Raw genomic sequence first — 20,347 nt, 5'->3', positions numbered from 1 at the left:
TCACCCTGCACTCATAGCAATCACAATGCACTCACACTGATCACCCTGCACTCACACTGATCACAATGCACTCACACTGATCACCCTGCACTCACACTGATCACCATGCAATCACACTGATCACCCTGCGCTCACAGCGATCACAATGCACTCACACTGATCACCATGCACTCACACTGATCACCATGCTATCACACCATTCACCCTGCACTCACACCATTCACCCTGCACTCACACTGATCACCCTGCACTCACAGTGATCACAATGCACTCACACTGATCACCATGCACTCACACCATTCACCCTGCACTCACTGTGATCACAATACACTCACACTGATCACCATGCACTCACACTGATCGCCATGCACTCACACTGATCACCAGGCACTCACACTGATCACCATGCACTCACACTGATCACCCTGCACTAACAGTGTTCACCCTGCACTCATAATGATCACCCTGCTCTCACACTGATCACCCTGCACTCACACTGATCACCCTGCACTCACACTGATCACCCTGCACTCACAGCGATCACAATGCACTCACACTGATCACCATGCACTCACACCATTCACCCTGCACTCATAGCAATCACAATGCACTCACACTGATCACCATGCATTCACACCATTAACACGCTCACCCTGCACTCACAGTATTCACAATGCACTCATACTGATCACCAGTCACTCACACTGATCACCAGGCACTCACAGTGATCACCAGGCACTCACAGTGATCACCAGGCACTCACACTGATCACCCGCTCACCCTGAACTCAGTGATCACTCTGCACTCACAATGCACTTGTGCTGTTCACCCTGTACCTCACCCTGTACCTCACGCTGCAGTCACACAAGCACACTTCTCACCCTGCACTCATGAAACACTTTATGGCCAATGCCCCCACGCGCAGCGTCCACGCGCTACATTACACGCCGAAGGTGCGCCAAAGGTAAGCCCGTCTACGCCCGTCCGCGCCTGGACCGCGCCCAGCGCCGGACCCCCTGCCCCTCGCGCTGCCCTGCCTCCCCGCACTACCTACGATGCCGCCACCCTCCTAGCCCTTAACCCCGGTCGCGCCCCCAACTGCGTCCAAGCCGCTCCTGGACACACCCATGGCCCTTTCTCCTGCTACTCCTGCAAATTCAGCGGCACCGACAATATCTCCGCTACGACCACACCACAGATTCCCGATCCCAACCACCTACAATGCATCCTTCTCAACACCCGATCGGTGCACAGGCACGCCATTGACCTATGGAACCTACTAGACACCATCTCTCCAGACGTCGCCTTCCTTACGGAAACATGGATGAATGCTTCCTCCGCTCCAGACATCACCATTGCCATCCCTGAAGACTATAAGATCACCCGCAAAGACCGTACCAGCCACACAGGAGGAGGAATCGCTATCGTCCATAAGAAATCTATCCGCATCTCAACCAGCTCTGACGCCAACCTCGCCAACTCCGAACACCTTCACTTCCAGATCCACATCGACCCCAAAACTACACTCAGAGGCACCCTCCTCTACAGACCACCAGGACTCCGCGCAAAATTCAGTGAAGACATCACAGACTTCATCTCTCCACACGCGCTCCCCTCCAAAGACTATATTCTTCTGGGAGACCTCAACTTTCACCTCGAAAAGATAAACGACCACAACACCGCCACCCTCGTGGACAACCTCGCCAACCTCGGACTTAAACAACTAGTCACCTCCCCCACCCATATCGCAGGTCACACACTCGACCCCATCTTCACTTCCAGCAATCATGTCTCCTTCAGCCACACTACGAATCTCCTATGGACCGACCACAGCTGCGTTCACTTCACCTACAACAAGCCGAAACCCATCAACCACTCCCAACCTACCCTGCAAAGAAACTGGAACAAAATCACCACGGACCAAATCTCCGCATCGCTCCTTCGAAACTCCCCAGCCCTCTCTTCTAACGCCAACGAAGCCGCCGCCAACCTCACCCTATGGTTATCCAACACCACCGACACCTTAGCTCCACTGAAAAAACGTCAAAGTAAACCTGGCAGCAAGAAAGCCTCATGGTTCAACGATGATCTCAAGAAGTCCAAGAAACTCTGCCGCTCCCTTGAAAAGGCCTGGAAAAAAGACCCAACCACCAGCACCAAGGACGCCTTCAAAAGCGCCACCCGCACTCACCACCAACTGATCCGAAAAGCCAAGAAAACAGCATTCAAGGATCGACTTGACAACAACGCCCACAACAGCAAGGAACTTTTCAACATCGTCAAGGAATTTTCCAATTCCTCGGCCAACTCCAACGACATCACCCCCTCTCAAACCCTCTGCAACTCCCTCGCCTCTTTTTTCCACAACAAGATTGCAGACATCCACAACAGCTTTGACAACCAACCCGGAAACCAACCCACCCTACCATCTGCTGACCATCTTCCCCCCGTGAACACCCTTAACGCCTGGAACCCAATCTCCACTGAGGACACCATCCGCCTGATGAATTCCATCCACTCAGGATCCCCCACAGACCCATGCCCTCACCACATCTTCAACAAAGCAGACTCCGTCATAGCACCGCACCTCCGTGACGTCATCAACTGCTCCTTCAACTCCGCTACCTTCCCAGAAGACTGGAAACACGCTGAACTCACCGCCCTTCTGAAAAAACCAACAGCGGACCCCACCGAACTCAAAAATTACCGCCCCATCTCGCTTCTCCCATTCCCGGCCAAAGTCATCGAAAAAGCCGTCAACAACCAGCTCGCTGCCTTCCTCGAAGCCAACAAATCCCTCGACCCCTCACAATCTGGCTTCCGAGCAAAACACAGCACTGAGACCGCCCTCATCGCAGCAACAGACGACATTCGAACTCTACTGGACAATGGAGACACAGTCGCCCTCATCCTCCTCGACCTCTCTGCAGCATTCGATACAGTCTGCCACAGCACCCTTCTACAACGCCTCAATAACATCGGAATCCAAGGAAAAGCACTTGAATGGATCACATCGTTCCTCACCGGAAGAACCCAGAGAGTCCGCCTTCCTCCATTCAAGTCCGAGGCCTCTGAAGTCATCTGCGGCGTACCTCAAGGATCCTCACTCAGTCCCACCCTCTTCAACATATACATGAGCCCCCTCGCGGCCATCGCACGCCAACACAACCTCAACATCATCTCTTACGCGGACGACACTCAACTGATCCTTTCTCTCACCAACGACCCCAGCACCGCCAAAACTAACCTACACGAAGGAATGAAAGAAGTTGCCGAATGGATGAAACAAAGCCGTCTGAAACTGAACTCAGACAAAACAGAAGTCCTCATCTTAGGCACATCCCCCTCTGCTTGGGACGACTCCTGGTGGCCAGAAGCCCTCGGAAAAGCACCCATCCCGACAGACCACGCACGGAACCTTGGCGTCATCCTGGATTCTTCACTCTCAATGAGCAAACAAGTCAGCGCTGTATCCTCTTCCTGCTTCAACATTCTTCGCATGCTCAGAAAAACATTTCGCTGGATCCCCTCCGAAACAAGGAAAACAGTCACCCACGCCCTGGTCACGAGCCGACTGGACTACGGAAACACCCTCTACGCAGGTACCACCGCTAAACTCCAGAAGAAACTCCAACGAATCCAAAACGCCTCAGCCAGGCTCATATTAGACATCCCACGCAACGAACACATCTCTGGTCACCTTAAAGACCTCCACTGGCTACCCGTCAATAAGAGGATCACTTTCCGTCTGCTCACCCACGCACACAAATCACTCTACGACATCGGACCAGATTGCCTCAACTCTCGACTGTCCTTCTACACCCCCTCACGCCAACTACGTTCCTCCAACCAAGCCCTCGCCACTGTACCTCGCATCAACAAGACCACCATGGGAGGCAGATCCTTTTCATACCTGGCTGCTAAAACATGGAACTCACTCCCCGCTGACCTCCGCCTCACCCAGAACCACCTAGCGTTCAGAAAGCAGCTTAAAACGTGGATATTTGACAAATAATCCTCCTCCCCTTCCTAAGCGCCTTGAAACCCTATGGGTATGTAGTGCGCTATACAAATGTTATGACTTGACTTGACTTGACTCACATGTCCCTCTTTCTGCTCAATGTGCATACTCACTCAAATAAGACCATCACTAACCATACATTCATTTGTCCCACTCTGCACTTACATCCGCACCCAAATACATATGGTCACCTCACTCACCCTGCAGTCACTCCTCTTACCCTTCTTTCACACTGTCGCATAACTCACCATGCACTCACATGGGCACTCCTACTACCCAAAATGTGCAGAGGGTTAATGTGCCTGCTATAAAGAATCTGTACCATGCAGATCAAAGAACTGAGTATGGGTAAATTATGAGTAGCGCTATAAAAAAATGAAATGTTTGCCAGAAAGGTGCTACAGAGAGATGGAGTGCATTGTTGGTGAGTGATAGTGAGGAAATTCAGGGAGAAGGAGGAAATGGGGGAGGGGGGCCAAAACAGACCTTTGCTCTATGTGCGTCCAGTGCTTGGGCCAGCCCTAGATGGGAGTGTTAGCCCCCCCGAAGTTCGGGTCTAGTTGCGCCCCTGTACACAAGTATGGGCATGTCGTGCCCAATCAAGGTTTTCGTCCTAAATTACAAAAGGACATTTTTACATGCACTGCAATCCAGCCTTTCAGGGGTTCCCTTGATAGAGGCAGCTCTGTTTTGCCCTGATGGCCTGGAATATTTCCTACACAGATTCTTGTAAAATACTGTTTTGTTTAATTTCTTTTTAATGTAATTGATGTGAGAGAGTCTATTACTATTTGCAGAGAATTTTTTTTGTTTCATGCAACAACCATAAAAAGGTTTATTTTAGATCAAAACGGGTCCACACATTTATTTTGGTGGTGTTATTATTAATCTAGGTCATGTGTAAAACAAAGCATCCAAGTAAATAGAATTTGCGTACATTTTATCTTGGAAAATTATGTTTTGAGCTGCGTAATAAGCCTCTGTCATTTCACCACACCCATTCACAAACCTGCAGTTTACTAAACACTCTTATTGTGTTAAACATTATTTGCCGAATATGGCCCGTGATATGCACATGGCAGTCGATTTTGTAGTGTACGAGATTCCAGAAATTGGTGGAGGGCCAAACATCTAAAAAAATTCCGCTGGGGGGGCTCAACCTACAAAAGTTTGAAGACCTCTGACCTAGAAGGTGCATGAGGCAACTACTAAAAACAACCAGTGAATCTAAAATCCATGGCAGTCTATATTCTCTCTAGATAAGGAGAAAGAAAAATAAATATTTGTGCTCATGAACCTCAAACAGAAATGTAAAGCAAGGGTCCAGCGGTTGAACGTGGTCATCCTAATAACATATTGGTGTGGTAAAATGTAATGAAACACCAATAGTTCCTGGAAATAAAAACCCTCTGCAAGCTTGTGCAATATTGAGGAGTCAAACATTACCTCCTAGCCAGAAAATTCTAAAAAACCATAACACATGAGAGTGACAGAGCCAAGGTAAAGTTTAGTACCTGGTCAGGCAGAAGGTACATTTCTATTCAGAGAGATACAGTTAGTCAAAGTGTAATTGCAATGCAAATCCCACTTCACACACGTAAACTATAATAAGGTTAGGTTAACAGTCCATAAAAGGCATCCCAGCTCATGACCCTATATAATGCAAAATAGCAATGATCCTGCATTTTGAGGAGGAGTATTTGGTTCCACCTTCCACAGGGAAGGGGGATATTGGTGCTCATCAGGGGGTAACAGGGTCTCCCAAACCCATGTCCAGGAAGAGTCAGGGAGACAAGCTATTACCCTTGAGAATCTCTCCCAAAATTGGACTGACTAAATACTAATCTAATTCTGAATGGTGGTCCCTCTCCTCCTATTGAGATCACAGCATCTTTAAAGGTTAGAACTAGCCTCCTTTGAATTAAGAACATACCTATGAAAAGGAGCCTCTCCACCTTGCCCGCTGCAGGTTATGAAGGGTGGTGTGTGCTATGAGGTCAGAGTTATTTCCTTGCGTAATGATCTGTAAACATCTTACGAAAGGTAATCATTTTTTTACTTTTGGCAGCCTATCACCCAAAATATGGCCCAGACACTTTGCCAGGAACAACTACCCAAACAACAAGAGAGCAAAGAAGAAACATTAAATTAAACTATTCATATGTCCATGCAGAACTCAATACATTGTGGTTATTAAAAGAACTTTACCTTTAATCCACTATACAGCCTCTTGAACTGAATCTTTACTCTCAAAAATACGTTGACACATCTCTATCAGTTTAGGTTCCTGGAAATGGTAGATAAGAGTTGTGAGAAGAAAAATCCTTCATAAAAATGCTTGTTTTCAAAGACTAACTTGATATTGTAATCCCATTGGAATTAGTCAGGTGTCCAACCAGCTATGACTAAGCAACACTTTTCACGAAAGAAGATACACACATGTAGGCATACACTCTGCACTTAGACCACAGAATGCAAAGTGACTATCCCACTCTGCCCCCTGTCACCCTCCTCCCCTCCCACCCACACTCACAGCAATTTAGAATTCCAGCACCTGCCCCTAGCCACAGGGACAACTTAGGTGCAAGACCCAATGGAAGTCACCCCATTTCTATATATTCTCAAGGCAAGTAAAGATGTGCATGTGCAAGACCCACTTTATCTCACAAAACATTACATGCTCAGGCATTAAGGTATCAAATACGAATTGGCTCACTGGTAATTTGATTTAACATTTATGAACCCATTTACATACATGCGCAAACTAAATAGCTTTGTGACACCTGTAAAACCGGAAAAAAAACACACAATGGAGAAAAGGAAATAAAACATTCCTGTCAATAAGGAATTGTGGAGAGAAGGTGTATTGGAGTTTGTTAAGTGCAGTGGTAATCAATGAAGGTTTAACCACTTTAAGGTGGTTATGTGGCAAAGGAACACTCAGCAGCATGAGCTTATTTGTGCTGTTTTTAGGTTACATAAGAGGATAGTGTTTTTGACCCCCCCATAGGCTAGTATGCAAAACCAACAGCTGGCTGTTAACACCACTATGCTACCCATGCTCTCAGGTCTATCTTGACAGAGCAGCTGTTTACAAGACATACTGCTACAAATTCTTTAAAATCTACACACTGTGGGCTTTGGCACCACCAACAGGAGTTTACTCTTCCACCTCATGCTTTCGGCTCTTTGTATATCAATCCACCTTCCAGAAACTTCTTCCATTGGAATGTGTGAGGGACTGTTTTACATCTGAAAAGTTCATCCAATCATCAACCTGTTTGTTGCATGCATTATCTTCTATGTGCATTCTGCACAGTAACCCACAGTTTTTTCCTGTTCTTACCCCCCATTGACAAACCCCTAGACCAGACCTTAATGCGATAAACAGCATTTGTGCATACAATGCAGGTTAAAAGCATTTGTGAATGCCTGTATGTACGAAATTGGGTTACTGGTTAAGGGGGCTAAAACCTTACTCAAGCAGTAGCCACAACCCTTGCCAGGGTGAAGTCACAAGCAAACCCCACATTAACCTGTGCTCAACCCTCTGGTAGCTTGGCACAGAGCAGTCATGCTTAACTTTAGAGGTAATGTGTAAAGTATTTGTGCAACACTTCAAACAGCAACAAAGTAAAAACACAGTAGCAGAAAAATCTAACACCAGACTAGAAAAGTTGAGTAAATTTAACATATAGCATACAACCAAAATGAAAAAATCCAATCAATAGATCCACAGTTATGAAATTTTAAAGATTTCAGCTGAAAATAATCCCAAAAAACCACAAAGCGCCAACTGTGGTCATCTGGTCTCGCTGGACAGGGATAAAGTCACAAATTCAGGCCAAACATGATGAAGCGCAGGCCAGCTACAGGGACCCACTTAGGCCTGCGAAACACGTTACCTAATCCTGGTTGAGAAAAGATGCAGAGTCCAGTGCTGAGGATGCATTGCGCAGCATAGGCTCTATGAGGTCCGGGTCAGAGATACATCGCACAGCGTCGGTTCCAGGGTGATGCGAGGCTGCGATGCCAGGTCCTGCAGCATCATCAAGGAAGCTATCGGTAATGGGGCTTGCAGTGAAAATTCCTGCATGGACAATGCATCATGCACCGGCTGGTTCCGGAGAAGCTGCAGGGCTTGAGATCCAAAGTCCTGTGTCATCATTAAGGCTACCGTCGACGGGGGTCTTGGAATACAAAGGCCTGAGTCAAAGATGAGTTGTGTAGCAGTGGTTCCAATGAGGCTGAAGGCTGTATTGCAAAGTCCTGCCCCTGGTAAAGTGCACTTACAAGAGGCGATAAGTCAGGTCTGCTCAGGGGTTTAACCACACAGCAGGGTAGATGTGTTGGTTCTGCAGATAGCTGGTAGAACACATTTAGGCCCATTTCCAAGGGTCCAGGACTGGGGTGGCACCACTTGGCAGTATAGGACTCACAGTTGCAGGGTCTAGGTGCTGGTTTCAAAAACTAGTCCTTGGAGTCACTCTGCCGGTCATGCGTACAGGTTGAAGGTTCACTCCTTCTCACCCAGACAAGAGGACAGGAGGACAGCAGGGCAGCAAGTCAGCCAGCAAAACATGCAGTATCCTTGAGGGCAGCAGCCCAGCAGAGTGGCAGTTCTTTCAGCAGCAAAGCAGTCCTTCTTCCTGGCAGAGTCTTCAACAGGTTTAAGGGTTTACTGAAGAGTTGGTGTCTGAGGTCCAATATTAATACCTGGTGCCTTCCTTGAAGTGGGAGAAACTTCTAGAGGATTCCCTTTTAGCTGCTCAGGTTTCCTGCCTCCTCTGCCTTCAGCCTAACTTTATGTGAAGGAAAGACACAGGCTATTTTGTGTAAATAGGGCTGTGCCTAGCTCTGCCCTCCGATCCTATCGGTGATGGCTCATCCAGGAACACCTATGCTTTCAATTGTGTGTGGCTGTTGAGGAGGAATACAAAAAGACCAACTGCCAACTACAAACATGCATATGACCCAGAGACAGGCTGCAAGCATTAAATGGCTAATGCAGAAAAATGCCAACTTTCTAAAAGTGGCATTTTAAAAATTGTAATTCAAAATCTGCCTTCACCATAAAAAAACTATTTTTCATCTCAATTCCAAAGACATCAAATACAAACTGTTTACCTTCTCCCATTTGTAAGAGATCCTTATTAAATGTAATAAGTTAACTCCAATGTTATCAATTGGGCAAGAAAGGAGTAGCAATAACCAAAAACAAATTGATGAATTATGCACTATCAGGATATGTAAAACTTAAAAGTACACATCGTCCTTTTTAAATACATAGCACCCTGCCATGTGGGCTGTTTAGGGCCTACCCTGGGGTGACTTACATGTACTTAAAAGGAAGGTTTAGGCCTGGTGAAAGATCTACTTTGCCAGGTTGAAATGACAGTTTGAAACTACACATATAGGCTGCAATGGCAGTCCTGAGACATGTTCATAAGGGCTACTTAAGTGGGTGGCACAATGAATGCTGCAGGTCCACTAGGAGCATTGAATATACAGGCCCTAGGTACATGTAGTACCACTTTACTAGGGATTTGCAGGTAAATTAAATATTCCAACTGGGGGTGAGCCAATTTTACCATGTTTAAAGGAGAGAGCACACTCACTTTAACACTGGTTAGCAGCAGTGAAGTGTGCAAAGTCCTAAAAGCCAACAGAAACAGGTTCAGAAAAACACGAGGGGGAAGGTAAAAAATTTGAGGATGACCCTGACGAAAGGGCCAAGTCCAACACTGTTTTTACATGTTTTGGCAAATTAAAGCCAGGTCTATTGGATTTGCCATTGCTTGATTAGTAAGACGAAGTTCAAAATCACTGGTCTTTCAGAAATGGTGGAAGTGTCATATTCCTACTAGTGGGTCCACTGTGCAGCTAAGCAGTGTAATGGAAAAGGAGGAGAGAATATCGCCAAGTACAGGTAGGACATAAACCTGCAAATTATCATTCACATAAAGCAGCAGATAGGTGCTGTGCTTTATTTACCTCAACCAGGAAACATTCATCTTTATCATCTGCTTTGCAACACTTGTCCATCATGGACAGAAACGCAGCAATGATTGGGTTTCTTTTATAATCTTCTATGTCGAGCTTCAGCTTTACCAACTGAACAAGGAACCTGCAGTGAAAACAGAATTATGGGAAAAGAAATGATGAAAGATAACATAAGCTTTCATTTCTAGCTCTTGAACATGAATTAATATAATCATTTACAAGAAAATGTTTAGACTGAAGAGCATTCTTTCAATGGGATGTGGGAAGGTTTTGGGTAGAATGGTGGTGAATGGTAGAGAGTAGAACTAAAGATCTTCTAGCTTTATGGAAATAACTTATAATTTCTCCTAAATCCTTAAGCCTTCTTGATCTCTCTCTATTATTGTGGCCCAGATTTACTTAGATTTTGCGTTGGGGTTGTTTTATTTTTGTGGCACAGCCCTGACACCAAATCATATCTGGCATTTACTAAGCCACACAAAGCTACTCTGCGTAGGTTTGCAAGTTTAGTACATACAAAGCAACGCATCTAAGTGGGTAGCACAGACTTGGGTCAGTGTTACATAGATAGGGCATGGGATTCCCATGCATCCACCCTGGAATTTTGATGGGAACCCAGATTTACAAATTTGTGTAAACCTGGGTTTGCATCAAAATGGTGCACCTACCCTACAGAGACATAGCGAAGAGAAATATCTTTATTTCTCCTTTTTACTTTCTTTTTCCATGTGAGCTGAATAGGCCTCTAAGGATTGCTTTTGTTCAGGAAGGCATCCCTTCCTCCACAAAAGCAACCCTGCTCGTAACACAGGTGCAAGGGTGACTGCGTTGGCATTAGGCAGCTTCAAGTGCACCAGCACAAGGATAGGGCTCCATATCTTAGTAGGTGACGCAGTTCAGCTCTCTCCCATTCACACAACACAGCACAGCAACATTGCTTGCTGCCGAGCAATGTGAGAACTTTTAATAAATGTGCCCCTTCATCTTTTTGTTTCTACTATCTCAGTATATGTGGGCACACAAATCTGGCCTCTTTTTCCCAAAGGTTTATCTTTATATTTCCTCCCAGAATACTTTGGGAAAACGTTTTGAATCTGTTATTCTATATTTTTTCCATATTCTCTTCGTCTTTTACCTCATTTCCCATTTCTCCAAGATTTCCAAAGATGAACTTACACTTTTGTGTGTTTATTGTTTTTTGTGATGCACAAACTCCGAGTTAATAGTAAGTTTACAACGGCAGCGACTTTGCAGTCGAGACGGAGAAATCCATGCATAAAAAATAGGACAGGCCTATCGATTATGGAACACCCTTCCTCTTTTCCTTAGAAGTGAACCAGTACTACTTAAATGTATTACATATTTGGAGACCTATCTTTTTTCTGTGGCTTGACACTTCTGGTTGCTTCTTAAGTAGTCTTAGACCTCCTCCGTTCAATAATAAAAATAGTGAGCATGCACCTAATTAAACAAAAACCTGTAAATAAACAAATTAATAATACATACATACATAAATACATAATTTCCTCAGTATATCAGTAAATCTAGTCACATATAAAGGGTAACACAGCCAATGCAGAGGAAACACCAAGCACAACAACTTATTACACGTCTCTAGATAAACTCGAAACAGGGAAGGGATAAGGGCTGAAACACAGGACTTAAGGAGCTGGTTAGTCAGTTGATGGTCAAAACCCCAGAATCTGAGTTACTAGCGATAATAAGAACACAGAGCAGATGGATTGGAAGCCTGCAAAAAGAAAATTCATAGATAATAGGAATCCTGGTTGAATCAAGTGAGAAGGAATAGACAAGGATGACAAACATAGCCTGAACCCAAACCAACATCAACACCAATATTATTCCTTCATAGGTTTCCAGAAGGGCAATTTGGCTCCTTTGCAGCAAGACCTCTTTGACCTGCAAAGTTTGGCCAGGCCATTGAATTAAAATTAAAAGATCCAACCAAGTAAGGTGACCTAAGTAATAGGGATTTATAGGTATGCTCTCACCTGCCGCAAGGCAAAGAAATGGGCTGGTGTTGAGGTGTAGAATAGAAAGCGGTGTCATCCCAATATCCAGCAAGGTTAGCTAAATATGACTTGACGTCCAAGACTGAATTGCTACAATCATGGATATCAGGATTTGTTCCCTAGTAGAAGATGAGAGAAATCTTGTATATATAAACAATATCCAAAAGCTTAAAGTAGGAGCTGAGGGTTTCTTTACTAACCAGTAGCCTGTCATGGCTTAAGTACAAAGCAGGTTACAGCAACGTCTGGTCACAGGAAATCAAATACATAAGGAAGTCAAAGAAATCTGAATGGATCACAAATGCAGACTGCATCATCAAAGGATGTCAACAGAGTAAGCTGCAATTATTATAAAGAAGAGGTAAAACCTGTAAAGGGCAATCTAATCTCAAAAAACCTCTAAGTATGTCTGATCTGGGACTCTCCGCGAACCCATCTAAATCATTCACCAGGGTCTGCGGTTGTCCTCAAAGTAGGTTAACCCCTTATCACATTAACCACACCATACTTAAATGCGTATCTTCTTGTACTTATTCGGGGGTCTCCTTTGACAACAAGATCACTAGGCAGCACTTGAGGCACGTAACAACAAACAAATTTGAGCAAGCCTTGGCTGCTTTTGTTAAATTTGCAGCCAAACTGGGGTCCATGCCCTTGGATGCCACCATCACTATATGCAAAGCCAGTCCCGTCCTGATCGCCATCTACGGCGCTGGCATATGGGGACACAAAGACTGAACTGAATTTTAATAAAAATTATTTTTTTCGCAGGCTATTGTCACTTCCCAATTCCGTTACCCCCTTACTATTACATGAAGAACTAGGCCTGCAACATCTGGGTGAAACACTGAGGCTGGAACTCACACTATGTCATGGCTATCAGTCTGGTCTAGGCCAGAAGCAGCCCTAACACATTCTATCATCTCTGATTGCCTTAAATTGACAAGAGCCAACAAACTCAAATGGTACACACACATTAGATTAAGATCTTTATGCTAATGGTATGAGGGATTTGTTTGATAACCCGTCAACAACGAATCGATCAGACAAAGCCGCAGCTAAAGGTGAACTATTAAGACTCATAATAGACAAGAGAATGGCCATTGACCTAAAGAAACAGTCAGTTGCATTACATTTACCACCGAGTACTACACCAACCATTGAATCATACTTGCTACGGGTATCACTTAATCACAAGTTCTACGTGACCAGGTTTAGGCTTTGATTGGCTCATTTTCTGGTGTCTTGCCCCTCCAACGCATACACCAGTAAAGATCTGGGGCCCGATGTAGGTACCAAATACCGGTCGGAAACGGCCGATTTCGGCCATTTCCGACCGGTATTTGGCCTACTGAGATGTAGGGGACCTTTTTTTGTCCGATTCGGTATTTTACCGATTCGGTAAAATTACCGAATCGCAAAAATACCGAATCGGTGATTTTACCGATTTTTAAATTTGGGATGTACTTGGGACTACTTTCTGTCCCACAGGCCCTACAGATTCGGTATTTTAACACCCAATCCAATTGGGTGTTAAAATACCAAATCCAGGTGTGCATGCACATGTGTGCATGCACACCTATGCCATGTGACAGACAGACATGCCCTTAGGGCATGTCTGTGTGCCACATGGCTCACATGCCTGTTTTGGGGGTGCTAGAGGGTGTCAAAGTGACACCCCCTGCACCCTTGCACAAATCGGTAATTACCGAATCGGTAATTACCGATTCGGTAATGCCCATTGAATCCTATGGGCTTCAAGGCCCATAGGAAGCAATGGGGGATACCGAATCGGTATTTACACAATCGGTAAATACCGAATCTTACAGATTCGGTATTTACCGAATCTGAAATACCTACATCTCCCCCCCTCTAATTTACCACTTCATAAATACCGATTCGGTATGATTCGGTATTTATGAAGTGGTAAATGTAGATTTACTTACATCGGGCCTCTGGTCCCATGTCCATGCAATTCATTAGCTTAACAATACCAACTTCATTTACTTTTCTTCTGTGAGCGATATACTGTTCAGCGCATATGCATACTCAAAACTTTACTACAAAATGTAAATGTACGGAAATTAAAGGAAGCACTTGAGTACCTTCAATTGCTTCTGACTGATGAGGTGTGTCACACCATCTACATATTCATGGTCTCAGTATATAAGCATAGGTGCATTGTTGGAAAATGAATCTAATCTATACACAACCAGAGTAATTCTCCATAGTGAATTATAAATGGTAGTTGCCACCAATTAGTATCTATGTAATGCCAAACTCACATGCTAAACCAATCTGTCCAAAGGAGAGGAAGTGTACTGTACTGTTTGTTCTTATTGCACTGAGTCGCTTTTTTGGGTCTTTGTAGACATATTGGGGCATTTTTACAAGACCATTGCACCACCTGTATGTCACTTTTTCCCATGTTAAAAGTGATGCAGCGGCGACGCAAGGGAATTGTATCTTTGTAAATGCTTTATTCTCTGCACATTGTACTTTATCTTTTTATGCTGTGTTTTATATTTATACTTTTATGGTGTGTTCCAAACTGAATCAAGCCTTTTGAACGGAACTTTTAAACTGATCTTGTCTGTTTCTAATCCAAATTTGAAGAGTTATTTTGAAACTTCTCTCTGTAGTCTTCACAGCACAAGGAGGTCCTTGCCACCCTTGAAAGGGTTCCCCCTATTACCGATTCGGTATTTACTGAATCGGTATTTACCAAATCGGTAAGTCCCATTCATTCCTAAGGGCCTCCAGACCCAAAGGAATGAATGGGAATACTGAATCGGTAAATACCGATTTTTAATTACCGAATGTTACCGATTCAGTAATTTTTACCGAAAAATGATCTACATCCCATTTACCTATTCTTAAATACGGAATCGGTAAAATTCGGTATTTAAGAATAGGTAAATTGAGATGACCTACATCTGGCCCTAATTCTTTTGCAGTTGGCCTCTTGCCAACCGACAGAGCTATTCCCTGTTCTTGCCAGGGAGAAATCCAGGTTCCCTACAAAAGGGGTCAACGGAGACATTGAGGTCGAAAGGCCACCCGATTCCTGCACTCCATCCCGCACTCCGAGGGTAGTCCTCAGGACCAGTGACACGAATACTCCTGGTGGACGGTGTCTCTTTGGGAGCCATGGAGCTTTCCAATGTGTATACCCGCTACCGAGCGGTCGATAAAGCACCAGTGTTTCTCTGACTCCAGCTTATACCACCCAATCATATATCGTAATTGTGCTGCCTGAAAGTAATGTTCCCGGTGCGGGACGCCAAGCCCCCCTCCTCCTGCCTCAGGTACGTCAGGTGTCTAGCCATTTATAAATTATAAATCAAATCAAATCAAATTCAGGCTCTATTCCCTCCCCATATATAGCTCTATATGGGATGCTGTAACTGTGCAACCAGCCTTGGTGGGGGCCACAGCGGGAGTGTCTGCATTATGTATGAAATATGCATCAAGATGGTCATTTTGATGGCTGCTAGCCTACCCGCCATGACCGAGTGTGCCATTTCCAGTTTAAAAGTTCCCCACTGATCTCGGCCAAGAGCGTTGAGTAGTTCACCTGCGCTATCTTGTCAAGTGTGGGGAATATCTGTAACCCCAGGCACGGGATGCCCCCGCGTGCCCACTTGAATGGGAACTGTGTCACCAGCTGCTGTTGCACATCCCTAGGGAGCATTAAACTAAGGGCCTGTGTTTTTTGGATGTTAACCTTAAAGCCCGAAGCCCAGCTAAAGGTTTTGATCTCATCTAACAGGGGTGGGAGCGAGGTCAATGGTTCCATAGGGAAGAGAACAACATCATCCGTGTACAGCGATATTTTATGTTCCCGGTCTCCCATTCTGATCACCGCTCTCTCCACCAACGGCTCCATATAGAGAGCGAAGAGCAGGGGCGACAGATGACATCCCTGTGTTGTCCCTCTCCTTATCTGAAAGGGTCGGGAGACCATCCTGTTCACTCTGATTTGTGCCTGAGGGTTGTGATCGATACAATCCACCCAACCCATAAATAGGTCCCCCACTCTGAACCTGCTGAGGACCTGCTTTAGGTAAGGCCAGTGTTCTCAATTGAACACATTCTCGGTGACCACCGTTATGAGTACCGCAGGTTGTTGGGTGCGTTGGACATTATCCAGGATATGACACATCCGCTGTGTCCCATGGCTACAGCTAGGTTCCAGGATGAATCTGGATTGGTGCGGAACCACCAGTCCCTGCATATAAGGTGCCAGTCTGGCGGCTAATATACTCTTGAAGATTTTCAAATCAACATTGAGTAGGGATATGGGGCAGTATGATGCACAATCCAGCGGGTCTTCACCTGGCATTGGTATCACAACCTCTGCCATGGTCATGGTTGGAGTCAGAGTTCTGGTGTTGCTAAAGGAATTTAAAAGGCGGGGCTAGTTCATGGGAGAAGGTCTTATAGAAATCAGTTGAGAATCTGTCTTACCCAGGAACCTTCCTCGAGGTGAGTTCTCGGATTGCTCGTAGAAGCTAGTCTAAGTGCACATCCCTGTCCAATGATGTTGCGTCTGCGGAGGGGAGGGGAGATACCGGCACATCCCGCACATAGGTCATCACAGCCTCTGGATCTAAGCTGTCTGGCCAGTATAGGTCAGGGTAAAAAGTCTCCAAGGTCGTGGCTATGTCAGAGTCCGCCCTGAAGGTTTCACCCAGCAGGTACCTGATCCCTGCGATGCGAAGTGCATTTGTTTGGGCACGTCGCAGATTTGCCAGAAGCTTCCCGGTTTTGTTTCCCCCTTTGTAGTAGCACTTTTAGTGGGCAGGAGAGAGTACTCCACCCGGTCATAGTCCAAGGCTTTTAGCTGCCGTCTAGCAGTGTTGAGTTGTCGCCAGATTTGTAATGCCTCTGTGCGGCTAAGGAAACCCCCTCCAACTCCATGATCTGCGATTTCAACTGTTCCCGCTTTTCTCTCCTATCCCTGTTCAGGCCTGCAGAAATGACTAATAAGCACCCTTGTAGGATGGCCTTCAGTGTATCCTAAAGCAGGGAGACCCAGGTTGAGCCATCATTGATCTCTAAATATGTCTGTATTGTTGCGTGTATCTCTTTAATATTGGCCTCATATGTCATCAATTTGTGGTTTAGCCTCCACCTCCTCTCTCTGAGAGCCACTCTTGAGTTGCAGCTCTAAGGAGATCAGTGAGTGATCTGAGAGTGCGGTAGTCCCAAGCACAACCTCTCACATGGCCCTCGTAACTTGGTGGGAAGTAAAAAACAGATCTATGCACGCATATGTTTGATGTGCTGCCCAAAAAATGTATTCCCCTATCGTTGGGATAGTGATGTCTTCAGGCATCCGTCAGCCCCAAATCCCTCAATCTTTGTAGCATGGAGTCTGAAAGAGCCCCAGAATGTCCCGTGCATTGTGCGGACCTATCTAGTTGCGCATTTGGGACTATGTTGAAGTCTCCCCCTAAATAAGATCCTCACCTGGGGACTTTAAGACTGCATGCATTCAATGTGTCCTTAAGAAAGATTTCCTGGTGATCATTTGGGCCATACATGGAGACGATCGTGTATGTGCGATTCCCCACTGTTATTCTCAATGCTAACACTCTACTAGGTACCTCAGTGTGTATGCCGAAGACTGTGCTTGGGAAGTGTATTGTGAATAGGACTGCCACCCTTGCTTTTTTCCTCACGTTGAAAGAGAAGTATTGCCTGTCAAACCACATGGAACGGAGACGCTTCCAGTCAGCTTTTAATAAATGGGTCTCTTGCAAGAGGCATATGCCACAGTTAGATTCTTTCAACGTACCCAGAAGCGAGCAGCGCTTGACAGCCGAATTAAGACCCCTAACATTAAAGCTCAGTATCCTCACTCTAAGTGTTGACAATCGATCTGACTATACAGTCTATTCTGGGTCTCATTATGGGCATTTCAGGAGACTCATATCCTCCCAGACCCCCTTGTGTTCTCCCTCCCTCCACCCACCGACATCCACCCCTTTCCTGCAATGACCTGACACCCGCCTCACCCTGTTGTAGCCTCGCTCTGCCTGAATAAGGGCCCATGTCTGAAAATATGGGAAATAATCGCACAGTCCAAAGAATGGAATAGAAAAGAAATTAAAGACATAGAAATGCAAATCTGAGAAATTAAAAGAACAAGGAGGGAATCCTGCTTTAGGTGTGACACACAATAACGTGTTTGGGTCTCTGTGGCCAATGGTCAGTCGACAACTTCGGGAAAGGGAGCTCCATACCTCAGGCTGATTTCGTATGTCCTCGGGGCCCCGTCCTCATAGTACCTGGGGCACATATGTTCTACCGGCTTGTTCAGATCAACCATTCTTAGAGTCCTCAGTGTCGGTTCTGTTCTGTACTTGACGGAGCAGGTCTTCTCTCTTTTTCTGATGCTCTTACTCTGTGGGTTTTGTTTGTTTCCCTCTTCCGGTCCTCCGGTGCCTTTTCGGACTCGACGGTCTTTGGGATGACTTGTCTTCTGGGCGGCGGCCCTTTGCTTCCACCCACTCCAGGTCCACACCAAGCACATTGTGGGCCTCTTTCAGGGAGCGCACTGACCGCAGCTCCTTATTCTAGGCAAAGGACCGTCTGTAGGGGTGCCCCTACTTGTAGCAAATTCCTTTTTCACTTAATAAATTGATGGCTGGCCTCAGGGTCCTGTGCCGCTGAAGAGTGAGAGGCGAAAGGTCCTGGTATATTCCAACCTGGAGGCCCTCAAAAGTGATGGTTGCCTTATCTATAGTGGCCTTCATTATGACCTCTTTCTGTCTGAATGAGTGGAGGCAGGTGAGGATATCTTGGTGTTGTCCCAGACTCGACGCTGGCCTCCCAGCCTGGTATGTACGGTTGAGTATAATCTCGCTATCTCCGAGCTCTGGAGAGGTATGTCTGAAGAAGCATACCACACAGACCTCCAATTTCCCACCATCTGCTTGGAGTGGCACCCTTTTAAGATGGATGTTGGACCTCCTCAAGCGATTTTCCAGGTCTTCCAAGTGCTGATATAGGTCCTCATTGCGGTCCCTGAGTTCTAGTAGCTCTTGGAATTGTCTCCTTCTTGCTCCAGGTAGTCCACATGGTCTACAATTTCCTGGACATCGTTCTAGAGTTGCTTGATATCCGAAGTGACATCCTGACTGAGGGCCGCAAAGTCTTCTCTGAGTGTGCTGAAGAACTGCTCAAGGAAGATTGGCATGATCAGCTCCAGTGTTTGGTCACTCACCGCCTCTGTGCCTTTCTCCGAGGGCTGCACCGATAGTTGTTCAGACCCCTGAGCCTCTGTTTTTTTGGAATTCGGTTTCTGGAGTAGGTCTTTGATCATAGGGTCTTTTTTCGTCCTGTGGGTGGACATCTTGTTAGGCCACTGCCCTTAGGGCCAAAGGGGCAGAGTGCAACAACCAGCCCAGCTCTCACCTCCGCAGTGTATGAAGCCGCCTGTTTATGCTGTCCCCTTTGTGTCCACTGGGCCTGTTCCTCTGTCTCCTGCTTGAAAGGTGGGCCTCTGCAACCACCACACTTGCGCAGCACACGGCCTCCGACAAAGGCTCACTGGTCGCGGTTCTGATGATTCGCTCACATGTCTGGGCGCAGCTGCACGACGGCTCGTACTTCTGCCGCTTATCCAGCTGTCTAATTTCGCCTTGCCACCCGACTGCTTACTTTGTGGGTAAACTTCAGATGCAGCGTGAGCTGTCAGCTAGCTCCTCAATGTTCCTCCCTCCTCAAACCGTTCAAGGGGGATCCTGTTCGGTTGTAGGTCAGCAACCTGTCTCGTCCCATCAGCTCTCCACAAAGGTTGCGGTCACTCAGCTTTGGTTTGCCTCCACTGCTCACCAACTAAGGTACGTGCACCCTACTTGCCTGCTGGGGGGTCCTGAAATGCCCTAATTATAGCTTCTTTTTTTTAAAGAGGTTTATTTTAAAAGTTGTCACCGGAATACACAGCTATACGCCCACAACCCTGAGGCTGGCAGCTTGTCAATCTAAGGTGTTCTACACATCTTCGTAGCCCACATCTCTGAGGCAGGGCAGCATCACAATTAAGAATTGTAGCGTTCATCTTCGTGTCGTAAGTGTACTCTGCGCACCAGTAATCAGAAACATTACACTAATTTTATAACAAACAAAGAGATGTCTACTCTGCCTGCTGCTATTAGGACCCCTACTTCTTAACTTCAGCTTATGGCCATGGAGCCTATCTACCGCTGCCCCACTGAACCTGTTCCCTCCTAGTAGTCTCCCCCAGTGTCATCCATTACCCTTCTAAGTCGTCCATGCC

At 46.0% G+C, this 20,347-nt stretch overlaps 1 protein-coding gene across 1 annotated transcript in view; it reads right to left on the bottom strand.

Annotated features, from left to right (window-relative positions):
• The window catches only part of LOC147727444 (albumin-like), a 475,469-nt gene that overhangs the window by 49,849 nt on the left and 405,273 nt on the right, over window positions 1-20,347 (bottom strand). The window contains exons 13-14 of the mRNA XM_086961517.1: window positions 10,016-10,148; window positions 6,230-6,308 (exon numbers count right to left, since the gene is read on the bottom strand). Of these exons, the coding sequence (XP_086817643.1) occupies window positions 6,240-6,308; window positions 10,016-10,148 (202 nt within the window). The 3' untranslated portion in view covers window positions 6,230-6,239. The remainder of the gene's footprint in view (window positions 1-6,229; window positions 6,309-10,015; window positions 10,149-20,347) is intronic.

Source organism: Lissotriton vulgaris, chromosome 3_1 (assembly GCF_964263255.1).
Source record: "Lissotriton vulgaris chromosome 3_1, aLisVul1.2, whole genome shotgun sequence".
Lineage (NCBI taxonomy): Eukaryota > Metazoa > Chordata > Amphibia > Caudata > Salamandridae > Lissotriton > Lissotriton vulgaris.
Note: the sequence above shows the minus strand (reverse complement) of the source record. Positions and strands in the feature narration are given on the sequence as shown.